This window comes from Culex quinquefasciatus, chromosome 2, assembly GCF_015732765.1.
Source record: "Culex quinquefasciatus strain JHB chromosome 2, VPISU_Cqui_1.0_pri_paternal, whole genome shotgun sequence".
NCBI lineage: Eukaryota > Metazoa > Arthropoda > Insecta > Diptera > Culicidae > Culex > Culex quinquefasciatus.
The window spans coordinates 224,072,401-224,091,272 of NC_051862.1; the positions used below are offsets into that span (position 1 = coordinate 224,072,401).

The 18,872-nt window shown below is 40.4% G+C and overlaps 3 protein-coding genes and 1 long non-coding RNA gene across 5 annotated transcripts in view; 1 reads left to right on the plus strand and 3 right to left on the minus strand.

The window, feature by feature from the left end:
• The window catches only part of LOC6033655 (apoptosis-resistant E3 ubiquitin protein ligase 1), a 99,830-nt gene extending 89,167 nt beyond the window's left edge, over window positions 1-10,663 (minus strand). For both annotated transcript variants that reach the window (XM_038258101.1, XM_038258100.1), the window contains exon 1: window positions 10,180-10,663. In XM_038258101.1, the coding sequence (XP_038114029.1) occupies window positions 10,180-10,426 (247 nt within the window). In that variant the 5' untranslated portion in view covers window positions 10,427-10,663. The remainder of the gene's footprint in view (window positions 1-10,179) is intronic.
• LOC119767976 lies at window positions 418-5,858 on the minus strand. The gene is made up of 2 exons (XM_038258099.1): window positions 5,553-5,858; window positions 418-5,491 (listed from the first exon to the last, which is right to left on the minus strand). Exon 2 carries the CDS (start codon window positions 5,448-5,450, stop codon window positions 480-482), a length of 4,971 nt encoding a protein of 1,656 aa, XP_038114027.1. The 5' UTR covers window positions 5,451-5,491; window positions 5,553-5,858; the 3' UTR covers window positions 418-479.
• A 2,057-nt stretch (window positions 10,664-12,720) lies between the features above and the next one.
• Window positions 12,721-13,231, plus strand: LOC119767981. Its single transcript, XM_038258122.1, has 2 exons — window positions 12,721-12,825; window positions 12,889-13,231. Exons 1-2 carry the CDS (start codon window positions 12,814-12,816, stop codon window positions 13,096-13,098), a joined length of 222 nt encoding a protein of 73 aa, XP_038114050.1. The 5' UTR covers window positions 12,721-12,813; the 3' UTR covers window positions 13,099-13,231.
• Window positions 13,232-14,609: 1,378 nt separating this feature from the next.
• LOC119767980 lies at window positions 14,610-15,100 on the minus strand. The gene is made up of 2 exons (XR_005277830.1): window positions 15,006-15,100; window positions 14,610-14,939 (listed from the first exon to the last, which is right to left on the minus strand). It is a non-coding gene; the product is annotated as an uncharacterized LOC119767980 (long non-coding RNA).
• Between the last annotated feature and the right edge of the window lie 3,772 nt (window positions 15,101-18,872).

Here is an 18,872-nt window from a genome sequence, read left to right on the forward strand (position 1 = left end):
CAGCAGGCTCTAGTCACGCGAAATCGATTCCAATCGGCAAAGTTTTTTTTTGTTTTGTCTGTCGTTTCGTCGAGTGTGTCATAATCGTTCGCCGTGGCTTGCTGGGTTTTGTGATTTTCGCGCTTGGCATATCCAATGCACTCTCGCGGGTGGAGTGAGCCGATCGAAAGTTTCCTTTCAGCGGGTGGAAAAAGGACAATTGAATGGGTGACTTTTTTTTGTCGATGTTGGGCTATAAATTGGGGAATGTTTACGACTATCGCATGATTTCGGTGTTTTGTTTTGGGTTGAAGTGAGAAGGTATCGCCGGAAAAGGTTGAAAATAGCTCATAGGTCACATGATGGCCAATATTGAATGTTAACGAGAGAATAGTCAAAAATGTTTGAAAGAGGGAAAGTATTGTACACATCAAAAACTTATTTGAGTAGTCAATAGATCTTTATTAAAATTGTATCATTAAAAAGTCTTGGCAGATTCATTACTTAAAAAACGACTGAAGATAATTCATTGTGGTATGATGGTCACCAGATTCCTTGTTGATCAACTCCGCCACGTCCTTGCTCTCTGCGAGAGCTAGCTTAGTTCGTTCCGCATCAATGCTGGCATACGATACCGTTTCGCCAGCCTTGAACAGTCCTTGCTGCTTCAGGTGTTCCTCACAAACGATCAACTCGTAGCTTCCCTTGTTGTCCTTCCGAGCTGTCCGACCCCGGATTTGGGTTTCCTCCTTGACGTCCAGCGAGAAGAACGTCTGAATCACGTGGACGCCGCCATTTTTCTCGACCGAAACGCTGGATTTGAAATCGACTCCGCGACCCATTCCGCGAGTGGCCAAGGTAACGGTTTTCGCTACGCCTGCTTCGGTGATGAGTTGCTCCTGCTTTTGTTCGTCGGTGTTCTCGGTGAGCACGTTCAGTCGATCGAACTGGCCAGCGTACTCGGATTGGAACTTTTCCAGCGAGGACTCGTCTTGGAAGAACACGATCACGGCACGCTTAGATGCGATGGCTGCGTGCGCTCTGGTGAAGATCTCGCCCATCCAGCGGGTTTCTGGGACTTCGGCGTGGAAGTGCTCTAGCGGATCGAACTGCATGTTGGAGCACCCGAAGAACGTCGGCATGACGGATGACTGACGGATGTTGTAGAGCCGATCGATGGCATCCTTCTCGTGCTGGTTCAACGTGGTCAGTGTTCCGGTAACGCCCAGAATGAGTGGAAAGTTTTTTGGTAGCATGGCGTACGACAAGGAACCACAGCGAATGTTGAGATAGCCATAGTTTTCTTCGATGTCAATCTTCTTTACAAAGTCTTGCTTTTTCAACCGGAAGTAGTTGAATACGTTGAAGTAGCGTACCTTGAAGAAGTTCACGAACCGTTCGTTGTATTTGCAGGTGATGAGTCCATTTGGGTTGAGCCTGTAGTCCATCCAGTGCGAGCTTGGTTTCACAACGACGTTAATTGCGTCGGTGATCATTCTATTCAGATGGTCCTCGAAAAGAGCCTTGTTGGTGGTAGTTTTGCGTACCACAACGCTGTTCTCGTATTCTAGAATGTCGTACGATCCTGGTTTGTTGTAAAACTTGTTGAACCCTTGGTTGCCCTCAAACTGCACTGTATTGATAAAGGTTATAATTTTGCTGAAAATGTCCTGCGAGGTACGGAGCCCAACATCCCTTACAAGATTCCAGATCTTTTCTTGGATCTTGTCTAGTCCGAGAATCTCCGGAGTCGCTACCGGATAGTATCCGTTGCCGTAGTAGTCTCTGGAGAAGAAAACGTCCACTTCGTCCATCAGCATCACCGAGTTGTCCTGGATCTGGGAGGCCGGCTTCTTCAGTCCTTTCACGTTGGTTCCCGAGACCAGAAGGTCTTCCACCAGCAATCGTAACTTCACCGGCTTGCCGTCCACTTCCGGCGAGAGGACCAAGTTGGCCATGCCATCGTACGTGCTATAATTGATAACCTTGGGCACTCCAAAGGCGTTGAACAGAGCTTGGAAGTCCTGGGCATCTCGTTCCACCAGATATTTGTTGTAGCAGACCACCTGGATGTTGTGGCCGGTGAGGGCAAGCACAGTCGCGATCAATCCTAGCACCAGGGATTTACCCTGTCCGGTCAGAACCTGTGCCAGGTGTTTCGCAACGCCGTTCTCGACGTTGTCCACGCCGAGCAGTCTCAGCACGCACAGCACCTGAATGCAGTGCGGCTTGAGATACTTGCCAGTTCCGGAGACATCCTTGGACGCCATAATGGACCAGACCGCGGTGATTCCGGCAAGGAGTTGAGGCAGCGTTTCCTGCTTGTACTTTGGTGTCCAATTTTTGAAGAGAATGCTCTTTTTGGAGCTGAGAATTGCAGCGGTTATCTCCGGGATGGTTTGCAGCATGTACTTCTCAAAGTGCTCCGTGTAGTGTTTGTACGCTTGAACGATCGGTTCTTGGGCACTCTGCACCCCGACGTTCAACTCGCGGAACATCTTCAGCGCTTCGTCCATGCTCATTTCGTTCTGTCGCCGGAAGAAGTAGAACGATTCTTTGATGAGTCCGATGCGCTTGGTAAAGTCACTTGACGATTCGCTGTTCTCGGACACGTTGCTGAACGGTTTGAGACTCTCGTCCAGGAACAGATCGTACGAAACGTATTCGGCTTGTTCTTGGAGGTACAGCAGGGAGCTACGAATGGCCGAGATGAGAACGGTGGCTGATTCGATCTGTTCGTGATCTGTTAGTTCAGTTCCGGATGTCCAGCGGGAGTGCTGCAGCTGAGAAGTGATGTTTCCGAGCAACTTTGTGATGATTTCAACGATGTAGTGCTTCGGACCGATGGATGAACTGTCATCTCCATCCTCCGCCAGAACGTTGATCAATTTGGTAAACTTTTTGGGGTTGATCACTCGGTACGTTGCAATGTCGGTTTTGCTCCATTTGGTTTCCACCAGTTCGACGATCTTCATGTTGATCATGCCGTCCATCTTGAACATCGAAATGGGTTTGATGAGCCAATCAAAGGAAACATTGTCCAAATCGATGAGGAAGTCGTTGTACGTGCGGAAAAAGTCGACCAAACGCTCAGCTGAGACATTCTTCTGCAGTGCGATCAACACGACCGTGAAGAGGTTCGTTTTGATCTGTTCCATCTCGGGGATGGCCTGCTTCGATGGGATGTTCTCGATGACGGTGCTTCGGTTCTCCCAGTATCTGCTGAACACGTCGATCAGATCGCGGAAACTGTTGGTTGATTGCGACTCTGTGACAAGGCGGTTGACGGTATCCAGCTGGAGTTGCAGGATCTGTTTATCCTCACACGAGTTGGCCTTTTCGGGGTCCAGGAAGGGAACCGTCTGGACGATGAAGCGAAGGGTGTTGTGCGTGATGACGCGGATCGTCTCCATTTGATCGATGGTGGCGTTGGAGATGAGCAGGACATAGTTTTGCAGGACATGCTCGAAGACGTCCAGTTTGTTGTCTCGGTTGGGCAGGAGGTGCGCAAGAGCGTCATCCAGCATGCAGTACCAGGCGTAGAACTCGTCGGCGATTCCCAGCGGGTTGGCCTGCGAGTGTCTGAACAGTCGGCGGAAGATTTTGCCGATCGTGGAAACGGATTCGGTTGCTGTGGTGCAATCGATCAGTCGACGGGGTTGGTAGTCAAACGGTTTGGTGTTTCCGGATGCTGGATCGAAGTGTTTTAGCAGCTTCATGATAAACTGGTACTCTCGTTCCAGACATTTGGTGAAGTCCGTTGGGGACGACCAGTGAATCGTTTTGAGGGGATGCCATCCACATTTATCACTCTTGAGCAATGCTTCTTTTGTGTGGCTAGATCTGCTGGTGATTTCGAGGATGAGCTCCTCCAGGCTTCTGCACAGCGAAAAGTACACTGGATTTGTTAAAGAACCAGTGAAATTTGTTGACTTTCTCACATGCTTGATCCATCGTTTGGCAAGATCTTGCAGCGGATCCTTGAAAATATCCGGATTCAGAACGTGGTCCATGTCGTGGAACACTTTAATATCGCAGACGCTGATCCGGATCAGAATCGTCTCCGGAACTTCCTTGAGCTGAGTTTGCAGGTACTCGGGAGCCTTTTCCAGTAGAGACTTGATGTGATTATCGATCACCGATACGCGAAACTGTTCCAGCGTTTGACCCAGTCCGGAAGCATCGTCAGTGAACGTGACGTGGAATCTGTTAAGGAATCGATTCCTGCGCGCTGCACCATCTTCAAGCTGCAATAGCTGGGTAGCTTGCTCCCTCAAACTAGCTGAAATGACGGTGTTCTCGCGCAACTTCTCGCACAGACTACGGTAGTCGAGATCCTCGGAGCTTTGAATGATCTCCAGCAGTTGGATCGCATCGTTGGTATGGTTGCTGGGTTTGTTCCGGATGCGGTTGATGCTGGTCAGCAGACCAGTACGGCTGCGATCTCGGTCTGCCATAAGTTCGTCCTGCAGGATCCGGACAATGCGAAGTTGCCAGAAGAGCATCGTTTTGGCCTGAATGAAGTTGGTGGAATCGGTTACTGGAGCGAGGTCAAGCACCCTTACTTTGGCAACAAAGTTCTCGTCCACGAGCAGGAGGCAACCCTCGTTGTGCAGTCGGATCTCCAGGTCTACGTTGGCCAGCCGGGCGGCGCAGTTGAGCTGGTCGACCTTCCACGGCATCTGCTGTTCCACCCGAACGTACTCTTTTCCATCGGAACTAGAAAAGTAGGCGATTACTGGGATTTCAGCTATTTTTGCTGTCGCTGGTTTTGGCTCTTCCGGGATGACTTGTTCAGCGCCTTCTACGATGGTATCATCAGCTTCCAGCTGTTCAACCACGGCCGTTGATCCGGAGAGCACACTTTCAGTCATTCCTTCTTCAGACTTGATTGTTTCATCCGCTTCTGTGATGATAACTTCTGGCAGCGGAATCTCCGACTTTACGTCCTCATTTTGCTCGTTGATATTTAACTGCTGCTCCGTCGTAAGTTCCCCAAACTGGCTAGAGCTGGCCAGTGGTGGTTCTTCCTCGAAATTGCCCTCGCAACATCCGTAATCGTCATTCGAGTGCCGAATAGTTTTCGGTTCCTCCTGGTACCTGGAAGCCATCGACGTTGGTGCGTAATGCGGTAAGTCAATCTCCGACTGTGCTTCCACTTCTGCCTCGTTCTGCACCACCTTTTTAAGGGACTCTTTTTCGTCCTCGTTTGCCCCATCCATGAAACTTAAGTGTTTCGATTCTTCCTGATCCACCGCCGCCGCCGTAGCGGTGGCCGTCACCGTCGCGCCCTCCGGTGCATAATCCGATTCGTTGTCCAGCACCTCGATCGATTCGTCGTCGCTCAGCAGAACGAAATCGTGCGTGGATTCGGCCATGTCAGAACTCGAAGGAATCGATGGTGGTGATGACGCAGTTCTAGATGGTCCGGGAGTTTCTTCGATACTCAAGTTATCACACACAGGGGCCATTTTGAAACGGTGGATTCTGTCTAGCTCAGCGAAATTTGTTCCTACGGGTTTCAACGAGCACTTTAGAAGTGAGCCGATAAGTCTCAAGCGTGTTTAACTTACTTGTTTGGGCAAGCACTTTTTAAACTGATAAATCACTCGATGTAATGTTCGATGCTTAAAATCTCACACTGCAATGATACAATCTCAGTCTTTCATGACGTTGTTATGCTCCAAAAGAGGTAGATCATAACATCTTTCTAATACCACTGCCTATTCTGGCTAGGCGACGATTGACTGCCTGGCTCAACTTCACCGTCTCTCTTTCTCTATGTAGTGGTAGCAATTATTCCATCTTCAAGAGTGGACTTAACCCCAAACCGATCCATTCCTATTGGATCCCTTTGACTGACTGACTGAGTTGCCTACGCTGCAATGGTGACTAAACCATCTGTGTAGATGCACTTCATTCAGTTGGAAAGTAGGGTAAAGGGTTTTGTGTTGGGTTTTTCCAACTAAAACAATAATTGGAGGACTTGGATTTGTTCTAAAATGCTGGAATTTCCAAAAAAATCATTGAATTTATTTTAGAAAAACCAATAACTAGAACTGAAAACATTTCTGGCGAAAGAAGGACCAACATAGCACAAATAACTCTGTTCGGGAGAAGTTCGAGACGAAAACTGTGTTTATCTCGAGTCTGTTTAGCTTTCTCGGCGATTTGTTTGCGCTAGGGCAGTATGGTGAAGTGTAGTACTGAATTTTACTTCTATTTGGATGTGTGTATTGGTGATTGAGCTTGTGTTATGATTTTTGAAATCATGGTCATCAAATGTAATGATTGCGTCATCATTCTAAATGAAAGCGAAAATTAAACAAACTGTCAAACTAACAATCAGTTCTTGATTCTTTAAAATCATTCACAATGATGTATGATGTTTAAAGAATGACCACATTTGCGATGTTTGGATTACAGCTAAAATATGATGATCAAAGTCAAACCAGCCATTAAACAACATTCGTAAATGAAAAAAAAAATGTTACGGTCCAGACTCGATTATCCAAAGCCTAAGATATCTGAAGTTTGATTATCCGAAGGTTTGTATTGGACCTCAGATTATCGAATCATGACCAAAAAATATTTTTCAAGTTCATTTTTATTTCCTTTTTGCCTTCCTCACTGAGGTAAGGCTATAATCCTGCTCTAAAAATGAACTTTCTATTAAAAGCTCCTAGACCCACCTTCATGTATACATATCTACTCAGAATCGAAAACTGAACAAATGTCTGTGTGTGTGTATGTGTGTGTGTATGTGTGTATGTATGTGTGTGTGTATGTGTGTGTGTATGTGTGTGTATGTATGTATGTGACCAAAATTCTCACTGAGTTTTCTCAGCACTGGCTGAACCGATTCTGATCGAACCAGTTGCATTCGACTTGGTTTAGGGTCCCATACATCGCTATTGAATTGTTTGAAGTTTCGATAAGTAGTTCAAAAGTTATGCATAAAAATGTGTTTTCACAAATACTCGGATCTCAATTATATGCATGTAAACGATGTCCGGATCCATCATCCGACCCATCGTTGATTAAGTAATTGAATGGCCTTTCCAATGAGTCCAAGACATTGAAGATCTGGCAACCCTGTCTCGAGTTATGACCACTTAAGTGATATTTATGTACTTTTTTGAAGCCGGATCTCACTTAAATGTATGTAAACTATGTCCGGATCCATCATCCGACCCATCATTGGTAAGGTAATTGATAGGCCTTTCCAATGAGTCCAAACATTGAAGATCTGGCCACCCTGTCTCGAGTTATGACCACTTAAGTGATATTTATGTACTTTTTTGAAGCCGGATCTCACTTAAATGTATGTAAACTATGTCCGGATCCATCATCCGACCCATCGTTGGTTAGGTAATTGAAAGGCCTTTCCAATGAGTCCAAAACATTGAAGATCTGGCAACCCTGTCTCGAGTTATGACCACTTAAGTGATATTTATGTATTTTTTTGAAGCCGGATCTCACTTAAATGTATGTAAACTATGTCCGGATCCATCATCCGACCCATCATTGGTAAGGTAATTGAAAGGCCTTTCCAATGAGTCCAAACATTGAAGATCTGGCCACCCTGTCTCGAGTTATGACCACTTAAGTGATATTTATGTACTTTTTTGAAGCCGGATCTCACTTAAATGTATGTAAACTATGTCCGGATCCATCATCCGACCCATCGTTGGTAAGGTAATTGATAGGCCTTTCCAATGAGTCCAAACATTGAAGATCTGGCCACCCTGTCTCGAGTTATGACCACTTAAGTGATATTTATGTACTTTTTTGAAGCCGGATCTCACTTAAATGTATGTAAACTATGTCCGGATCCATCATCCGACCCATCGTTGGTTAGGTAATTGAAAGGACTTTCCAATGAGTCCAAAACATTGAAGATCTGGCCACCCTGTCTCGAGTTATGACCACATAAGTTATACACTGTGTTCTTTTTTTCTGGATCTAAAAAAATGATGAAACCACTCATATACCCATTTTTGGTAAAAAGTGAGGAAGGCATCAACCACATAGGTGGATTAAGTTAGTTTTTCAATATCAAATTCGACTTCTGCGACCCCATTTTAGTCAAATTTGAGTATGTGATTGCTTTTTAATTTAAAAACTATCCTAATCCACCTATGTGGTTGATGCCTTCCTCACTTTTTACCAAAAATGGGTTATATGAGTGGTTTGGACACACATTTCAGCTTTTTTCAGTTCCAGAAAAAAAAAACAGATATGATTTATGTGGTAAAAACTCGAGACAGGGTGGCCAGATCTTCAATATTTTGGACTCTTTGGAAAGGTCTCTCAATTGCCTAACCAACGATGGGTCGGATGATGGATCCGGACATAGTTTACATACATTTAAGTGAGATCCGGCTTCAAAAAAGTACATAAATATCACTTAAGTGGTCATAACTCGAGACAGGGTTGCCAGATCTTCAATGTTTTGGACTCATTGGAAAGGCCTTTCAATTACCTAACCAACGATGGGTCGGATGATGGATCCGGACATCGTTTACGTGCATATAATAAAGATCCGGATATTTGCGAAAACACGTTTTTATACATAACTTTTGAACTACTTATCGAAACTTCAAACAATTCAATAGCGATGTATGAGACCTTAAACCAAGTCGAATGCAACTGGTTCGATCAAAATCGGTTCAGCCAGTGCTGAGAAAACTCAGTGAGAATTTTGGTCACATACATACATACACACACACACACACACACATACACACACACATACACACACACACACACACACACACACACACACACACACACATATACACACACAGACATTTGTTCAGTTTTCGATTATGAGTCGATATGTACACATGAAGGTGGGTCTAGGAGCTTTTAATAAAAAGTTCATTTTCAGAGCCTCAGAATGTGATACTGAGTCGATAAGTATATATGAAGGTGGGTCTAGAAGGTTTAAGAATTTCGTTTTTCGAGTGATTTTATAGCCTTTCCTCAGTAAGGTGAGAAAGGCAAAAAGCATTGTTTGCAATATTTCAGCACTCTCACTTTGACCGCCATCTTGGATTTAAAAATTGTAAATCATTTTAACCCTTTCAGGCCTGATGGGTCATATATAACCCAAAAATCATTTTTTTCCAAAACTAGTGATTTTTTTTCGGAGGCCTTCGAATAATCGACTCTGGACTGTATTTTTAAATTATATAATAATAAATATAAAATAAACCTTTTGTTAATTTAGTAAAAGTCTATTTATTAATGTTTATTTAAAAAAAAATCAAAATTTAAAACACTTATTATTTAGATTTTTGGAAAAAAAACATTAAATCATGATTAAAAAAGATAAAATATATTTTTTGTTTCTTGGTTTTGAGAAAAATTAAAATGGAAGGGAAAAATGGTTACAATTATTTATGTTTTATTCTTCTTTTTCTTCTGTGTTTCTTTAAAAAAGTCTTGATTTATGGCAATAAAATTTTCAAGTGGTCAGTGCTTAAACGTTTTCAATTTTATTTCAATAAAAAAATAAAAAATATATGCTGTAATTCTCATTTCATATTAGATTTTTGCAGAGACAATTTAACTGTTTGTCATTTAACACGAAAAATTATTTGCAATGTCTTAATCAATTTAATTTAATTTAAAAAAAAACTTAAAAATCAATCAAACCAATTTCAAATATTTGAAGGATATTCAAGAAATGTGAAAAAAGAAATGAATAATAACCAGACGCGGGTCAAAATCGATGAAATCAATCGCTAAGTAAAGTAAAGTTAAGTAAGTAAGTATCTGAAATATTTTTTTTCAATTTCTAATATATATAAATATTGAAAGGGAATTTAAACTTTATTTTAATTAACATGCACATAACGTCAAATATATCTACTAAAAATTAAAACTTTTTATATGAATGCAACATATAAACATTGAGAAAGTCACGCTTCGTCTTCTTCGATGTTTTGGCAGCGCAAAGGCTTTCTTGGATGTGAATTATTTCGGCCATCCATCCATTTTCACCACTCATACCAACACACACACTCACATCTGTTGAAGTTTAGAATCGTGTTATACGAACAACTTTTCCCTCACTTCCGGGTGCTCCAGTTTGCACCCGGGCCAACGGAGACAATTGACCCCGCTTCGGAGAGGCTTCCGGGAGGGGAATCTAACATTGCTAACAAATGGTGCCCTGACACGAAAACTCACCTTGGTCACGGAAGAGCTGCCTGTATTTGCCTAATTGGTTCTGATCCAGCCAGTCGTCCACGAGGGAACCACCCCCGCCATTCCGGTGGCTCCGACTCCTGCCCGGATATCCGTGCACGATCTCGTAATCGGCGGAATTTTCAATAAATACCTCGGTCCACACACACAACACTAGTTTGGCCAGAGACACGGTGAATGTCAAGCTCAGCACGACCGCCAGCAGGATTTTCACGCACCGGATGATCATTGTTATTGTTTTTTCCTCTTTGAAAACACGATTCTTTTCACAAATTCCCGACGCCCGAAGAAAAATGTCCTCAACTTGACAGGTAGCAGCAGTAGGCCTTTGCCATTTTTCTTGTGATTTTCTCTCTGTCTCTCTCGCCCCCCGGTTGGCACACTGGAAAATGGCAGAGGCCAAGCAGCAGCAGTAGGCGATGACAAGAACACGAGCGAGCTGAAAAGCACCGCTCACTTTGGTTTTCGTGGGAGGTGTAAATAGAACGTTTTTTAACCACACTGGCTGGCGTTCTCGACACCACCGAATGAAAACATTGTGATTGTGTGAGAGAGCGAGAGCGAGAGAGTGAGAGCGTAATGGGTGCGAAAGCACGTGGTTGAGAGCAAACGGGTGGTGAGTTTTTCCCGCGAGGGAGGGGTGCGAAAGGGAAAACTGTCAAACAGTAGGCTTGGTGGGTGGAAATTCTGAGAGCGTTTGCGATCAGCTGTGCGGGCAAGGATGAGAGGATTGGGATTCCGAGAGAGAAATTCACCACTTTTTGATAGGGGGAGCTTTTGCGAAGCGTTATGAAGCGTTATAAGATTGTGTGGCAGTGGAGCAGCTTGATGAATTGTGTTGGGAAAGCTTATCTCAGATAAAAGCTCTTTTCTCTGCGCTCTGATTTTTCACGCTGAAGAGTGGCAAATTTCACGAGGACCTTAATTTTAAATCACCACGGATATTCCACGGAACGTAAAAGATGTTAAAAATATTATATTGTTTAATTAAGCATGCCATGCTGTTTATGAATAAAGTATAATTTTTTTTGACCAATTTTGAAGGTGGCATTGAAAAGATCGTTTCTTAATTTCTATGTTTTTTGAGAACCAAAAACATATGCTTTACATTATTTATTAGTCAATGGCCAGGATTCATCATAGAGGATGATGATGTGGCCCAATAATCAATAAATTTCGTTTAATAGGGCGATGAATTATTCTTAATGCAAACAATCGGATGCTGCGGATGAGACTATTCCCGTTTATTTGCTGTTGAGTTTAGCATAAATGATTCAATCTTAGACAGCCGGCTGTGGAAAGATAAAACCAAATAAAATGCGAAAACGCGAAACCGCCCGGACCGAAAAACACACACAATCGGGAGGAAAACAAAGACGAAAACGGCAACGAAAATCCTGCATGTTGACCGCGACGCGCATCGTTCAAATTTCCTTCGGATGATTTAACTTCAGATAATTAAATCTGGAATATACTTGCAATTTTAAAAAATAGCAACTTCCACTGTCTTTTTTTAAGTCTAATAAATTTAATTAACGTGATTTTATTTTTGAGTTAATCAATTTCATTCTTGTGATATTAAACTCTTTGAAGAAAAGGCATGATTATGTTCATTGAATTGTATTTTACAGCACAAAACGTTCGACAGAGCTTTAATTTTTGCCTTTTAATAATTAATCCGAATCCGGTTCCACTTATCACTCAAAAATCCTTTTTTCCAAAAATCCAGGTCCAATTTCCAGCCAGTTTACAGGTAAGCATACGGGTAGGCACCGTACGAGTAGGCAGCAGCGGGGGAGGCCACATACGATCCGGTGGAGTAAGCGGTCGGGACGTAGCTTCCGGAGTAGAACGATGGCCGGACGACGCCGGAGGAGTACGCGTAGGACGCCGGCGTGTTGTAGAAGACCTGGGGTGCGGCCATGGCGGCGGCAATAACGGCCAGAACGACAATCAGCTGGAATTGTTGAAGAATCGTTAGAATATTTTTAATAAAATCAGGTAATTTTGAAAATCTTACGAATTTGAACATTTTGATATTATTGGGTTTTTGGGAAACTCCTGCAGAGAATTTGACACTTGTGTGGTTGAGCTAGTTGCGGTTAACTGATGCTAAGTCACCGCTTTGCAAGCTTATTTATACTTGCAACGCGTGTGTACGTGAACCAGAATCGGTAGAAGACAATCGAAAGCGAAGAATCGGTCGTTCTGGACGCAACACGTTCCAGACTGTGTGGCAATAAAAATTGAATCGAGTTTAAGCGCACGCAAAAAAAAATCGATTGGCTTTGTGTCCACCTCTAGATGATGAATTGTGATAGGACATTTTATGGGCGAGTTATTTTTTAAGCTTGTTTTGAAACCTGAAACTCAAAAGTAAATTATATTTGCAAAATGTCAGAATGATTTGAGAATAAATGCATGAAAATTCTGGTTTTGCACAAATTGACTTATAATGAAAATCTGCAGAACAGGATTTGGCGCTTTGAATTTGAATCTAGTTTCGAGTATAAATACTGTTCAAGAACTGAATCAAATCATCAGTCAACCGCTACCAGCTCAGTGCACAAGTTATTCAAGCTCTTCAGGAGTTTTACACAAACCAATCAAATCAAAATGTTCAAATTCGTAAGATTTTCAAGACCACCCAAAAATTATCAAAATATTTTAATGTTTCTTCAAAAATTCCAGCTAATTGTCGTTCTGGCCGTCATTGCCGCCGCCTTGGCCGCTCCCCAGGTCTTCTACAACACGCCGGTGTCCTACGCGTACTCCTCCGGTGTCGTCCGGCCGTCGTTCTACTCCGGAAGCTATGTCCCGACCGCTTACTCCACCGGATCGTATGTGGCCTCCCCCGCTGCTGCCTACTCGTACGGTGCCTATCCGTATGCTTACCTGTAAACTGGCTGGAAATTGGACCTGGATTTTTGGAAATTGACTTTTGAGGGATAAGTGGAACTGGATTCTGGAATGATATCAGCTTTTTCAAAATTGTTTTGCAGTAAATATACATTCAAACACAAGTTTTGCATGATTTTTATTTGTTGAATTTAATATCACAATAATCCATTAAATCTATTAACTCTTATCTACTCTATTTCAATTTGAATGGAAAGATTCAATATTTTTAAAATTTCAACATAAAAACCTGGCAGTAAAATAAATTGAGGATAAATGGTTTTGTCTACATTTACATGTCTCCAAACCGTCAAATTGTATTTTTTTATGGATCCATGGCGCAGAATTAACAGAAAATCGATCAATGTAAATTTTTTAATTATTTTTTAAAAAAACGTTCGAACTGCTCATAACATAATTTAATAGCTTAGATAAAATTAACTTAAAGATTCATCATGCTTTAATTTTAATGTAACTTGCATTCTTAAAACATTGTTCTGGCTAAAAGAATACAAAACAAACACGCAAACTCATTCCAGGAGCTCACCCGCGTAATCCACTTTTTGCAAATGTATTTTTTCGCTCCTATTTTTTTCTGCAAACGAAAGCGAGCAAAACAAAATAAAGCGAAAAATTGATACCCGAAGCACGCCCGCAGAACCAGTATCAGCCAGTAGTACACACCTACTTTGATCTTCCCCTCACGATCTCAGCAATGTTGGGTGCCGGGGCGACGCGTCGCAACGACGACCTTGCACTTGAAATGTTGCGTTACCTACTTGGAGATTGCGGTTTACCGGTTCGGGGTGCAATGTTACTTTTATTTTTTTTTGCTCTTGTCTTAATCGTGCTGTTTTTTATGACCTATACAAAATGGCTTTAACATGTTGGCGAGAAACGGGTTCAATTATGACACGGGTTAATGCAGATTAATGAGGTTGTTGAACTTTTCGTTTGAAATAGCTACAATGTTTGTATAGTTTGTAGTTATTAAATGAATCTCGATTTTTTTTAGAAAATTAGAAAAATAAAAATTTAACTTAAGCCTAAGAACTTCGTTAGCATACAATAACTCAAAACTAATAAATTTCTCGTAACGTTTTCAGAATCCTAAATGAGTTTAAATTTTTGATATAAATTGAAGCATCAGTGCTGAAGTCACAGTCAGTCTCAATTGATTTCAACATGTCGCCACTGGTAGGAATTCTATTGAGTTTTGAAATAAACAACCTTCAAAATTTGATTTCAGAGAAATTCCGTCATCTTCATCACGTTGATCATGGTTTGCAATGCCGCACCACAAACCTTCTACCATACTGGAGCTCGAAAATTCGAAGCTGTTGATCCGATCGTAGCAAGCGCTGACACCGTTGGTGGAATCGATTCCGGACTGCTTCCTCCACCCACGAGAACTTACCCAGCTGATTCTGTTTTGAGAAATGTAGAGGCATTTTCGATTTCATTCGGTTAAGGACAACTTTTGTGATATCTGGTAACCAAAATAAGCAAATAAATAGATTTCCAGCATTTATTGGTGCCTTGATTCGTATAACGTCCAAAATCGTTCTTTGTGTCGTACTAGTCCGGTATCATCAAAGTAGGCGTCGATCATCATCGTTGGTTTCCGCTCACAAGTAAGCGTAGGCCGGGTAGGCAGCAGCACTGTACGCGGCCGGGGCGATGTACGACGAGGAGTAGGCGGTGGGCACGTATCCGGTCGAGTACACGGCCGCAGCAGGCTTGGCAAAGCTGCTGTACGTGGCGTACGAAGCCGATCCTGGGTAGAAGTACTGGGGCTTAGGCGAGGCGAAGGCGGCGGCGACCAGAGCCAGCAGGACGAAGATCTGCAATTTTATGAAAATTCCGTTTAATTTTTATTTTTTGTTGAGATTTTTTCTAAAGAAACTTACGTATTTGAACATTTTGAGGTGGGTGGATTTGTTGGGTGCTTGTTGAACACTTGTTGAGTTGTCTGAGCTGACTGATAGCTCAACCTGGAAGCACTCACTTTTTATACCACTTCAGAACAAAGACCGCCGTTCGGTAACATTAGAACCAGGACCAGGATAATAGCGACCAACCCGTTCCCGTTTCCCGGCTGGAACCGGATCGTCCCCTTCATCAGGGTGCAACCGGTTCAGCGGCAATCGACTGCACCTCCTCCTCCACATTATCATCAGCTGTTTTTGTGGGGATCGCAGTAGGTGACGGCGAGACGAAATGACTGGTGACAGGAGCAGCGATTATCGAATTACCCCTCCGCAGCCACAGCCTGCTGTGCGTTTTTCTGATTAGCTTTGTACTTTTGGAGTTGAACTTGAGCAAACACCTGTCGATTGCAACAATATCGGTGCGGTTTGATTATCGGATTGATTGCTAATTAGAGCGGTTAGTTTGATGCGGTTGGGTGCCTTTCAGCAGCCCAAAGCTCTCTCAAAAGTGTTATTAGTTGCGGGGGAACAGTGATGACGATGATGGGCATGTATCCTGTGGGTTTAATAAAACACATTCACACAATAGCTGGTTTTGGATGACTGACTTTGGCACATTTGATGGACGTACCAATTGTGGGAGACGTGGTCTGTGGTGAATGTTCAGTGCACCTGAATAGAGTGTAATTTGTCGATAAGTGAGTTTTTTTTTTCAAAGCTGAATTCATGAGGATTGTGGAAAAACTGATTGAAACATAATATCAACGTAAATTATTAATTTCAAATTTTATTCATATACTTTTGATTAAGGGCATTTGTTTGTTTGTATATGTATGAAAGTATTTCACGAACTTATTTGAATTTATGAAGATTAAATGTCAACTACTTTTTGAATGATTCTCTATTATCTGATTGTTTTATGAGTTATTTGTGTTAACAATTATTATTTGTGTTATTCATTCGTTCATCAACTAGAAGCTATAATTTATTGTTCAACCCTTTACAAAATGAATATCATTACATTGTAGATCATTTAAAAAGTGAGTAATAGTCATAATTGAACCTTTTTACTCAATTGAAAAAATCCTTCCTATAATAATCAGGATTTTTTATCAGTTATAATATCTTTGATAGTATTAGCGCGATTATATTAACGATAATATTAACAATATCGTTATTTCGATAATTCTATCGACGATATTGTTATCAACGATAACGGAGATAACCAATTTATACAAATTTTTTAAAATTTCCTTCCCGAGCAGACGGATATAACGTAAGAATAACATCACTTGATATTTAAAATACTAGACCAATAACATTTTATGTTATCTATAAAAAGTTTTGTTAATCCATTGTAATGATTTTTTTGTTTTTGGATTGTTATTGTAAAAACATACTAATTTCATTTTAAGTTTTCTTCGAACAAATCTTTGTTATTTTTTTTTGTTATTTAACAACTAATCCAAGTTATTTTTCCATAGCAAAAAATGTTATTCCAAAGTTGTTTTGCCTTTCAACCGATATCAGACTAACAACAAATTTTGTTATGATAACATAAACTGTTTTTAAATTCTTATGCAAAAATGGATTTTGCAAGAAAATTCCCTAACACTTTTTGTTATTTTAACAGTATTTTTATTGAAATGGCATGCATTTTGTTATTACCGCCTACCCGGGTTAATACAACCATATTATGTTAAATTTTCAATGCTTCCTCTCCTGTCATTCCTGTTCATTTTCCGTTTTTTTTTGAAACTCACTCAAAGCATAAGTACTCAAAAAAATCGCGAAATGCCGTGATTTTTGAATATAATTTTTTTCTAATTTGCAAAGTTGGTATCAAATATGGTGATATTGTGCATGCATATTATTTAAGGAGATTTTTTTTGTATAATTCTGAAATTTTTACTTAGTACCGCATTCTATTAAAAATACTCCAATTTTCATATTTCGCAATGTGAATGTGTTATCAAACGTTCCTAAATTTTATTTTCTTATTAAATTTTTTTTTGTTAAATAATCAAATTTACACTTTTCGTTTCTTACACCATTTTTTGAAATAGCGTGTTTTCATGAATACTTGAGTATTTCTTTGAAAAATGTGGTATTTGTCAAAACATAACAATTTTTTGCAAAAAGCTCTGATAAAATGAAAATTTGTACAAAATTAATCTTCGTTTGGTACCCATAAGAAAATTCTGAAATTTTAGTATTTTTGTTAAAATACGGTATTTTGTGAAAGTTTTAGTGTTTTATAAAATACTCTTATAAAGAAAAAATGAATACACAATTCTGCTTTATTTGATACTCATATTGCAAATTATGAAATTTTGCGGAAAAAATATTTTGTGAAAATTTTATCATTCTACAAAAAAATATTTCAAAATTGACAATGCATGTAAAATTTGTCATCGATTGAAATTTGAGTATTTTTTAAAATATAGTATTTTGTAAAAAAAGGTGCATAAAAAACACTAAAGTACATTTTTTGTTAACTAACTATCATAATTTGCAATATCAAACTATGAATTTTGCATTTAATTTCACTTTATTAGAATTTTTATGCACATTTTTTTTTTGCAGAACCACATTTTTAAAAATACTCAAATTTTCGAAGCGAAATTTTGTATTTTTTGTAAGATATAAAAATTCACAAAAAAAATATTCTATAAAATTTCGTTATTTGAATTTGTATTTGTATACACTATATTATTTTGTAAAATTTTTAAGTATTCAAAATTATAATTTAAAGTACTTACAAAATTTTTTTTCGTTTGATACCCATATTGCGAATTATGAAAATTTGAGTATTTTCAAAAATATCATTACCGTTTTCGAACCTCAATGATTTTATCGTTCGAACCTTGATAATAATCATTTTGAATTGTGACGTCAAATAAATAAGAATGAATATTTACAAATGCCAAAATCATTTAAATTGATAAGTAGGTTTGTTGAAATTGGTGTTCTTCCACAAACCTGCTTTGGCAGTAATTGTTTTAAAACTGAATTGTCACCCAAGGGATAATCGCTCAAGGTAGCTCCCGCAGGACTCCGCACAGCCTGCTTTGACGAGGGGTCCGATATTTCAAGAACCGGCTCCCAGCTGGCGCTGGTGCTTGTCGAAAAGGTCACTGCGATTAATGGACCAGATGAGAAGGATCAGGGTATTGTAATAAAAAATCAAACTACTTCTTGTGGGTAATGTAAGTTTCTTTATTCTCAAGTTTTCGATATTATCATGTGTGTGTGTGTGTGTGACTGTGTGATTCAGTGTGAATGTGTGAATGTGTCTTTGCTGCATTCGCTGTATCTCAATTGGTTTCACTTCTTTATGTTTCGCAGTATGTTAATTCTTATGGAAGTATCACTTTAAAATCTAGTACATTACGATATAAACTTCTTTTTACACAGTCATTTAGCTAGCATTATTATTTTTTGTTTAGTGTCTAAGTTCAATAGATTATCATCGTTTAGCGTTCCAATTTACGGCTTCTATTCCATTACAATCCTTTCTCTAAGTATAGTTAAATTCTTTTACACGCTAAATTACAATAAAAAATCTACCACAATTTTCCGCTCGCAAACAGAGAGCGTGTGTGTGTTCACTAATTAATAGGGTTGTATAATATACTGTTTGATTTCCTTCCTCTCGTTACATTGTGAGTGCATTGTTGTTGGTGCTGCTGCAATTTGGCCACGATACTCTTTAACAAAAACTGAATAATTAACAACGGCACGATCAATTACCGTTGTCGCCCGCGTTAAAAACACACACACCTTTTTTTGCTGTATGCTCAGTGTTTGACACTTAATTAAAAAATCAGTCGCTTAATCAGAAGG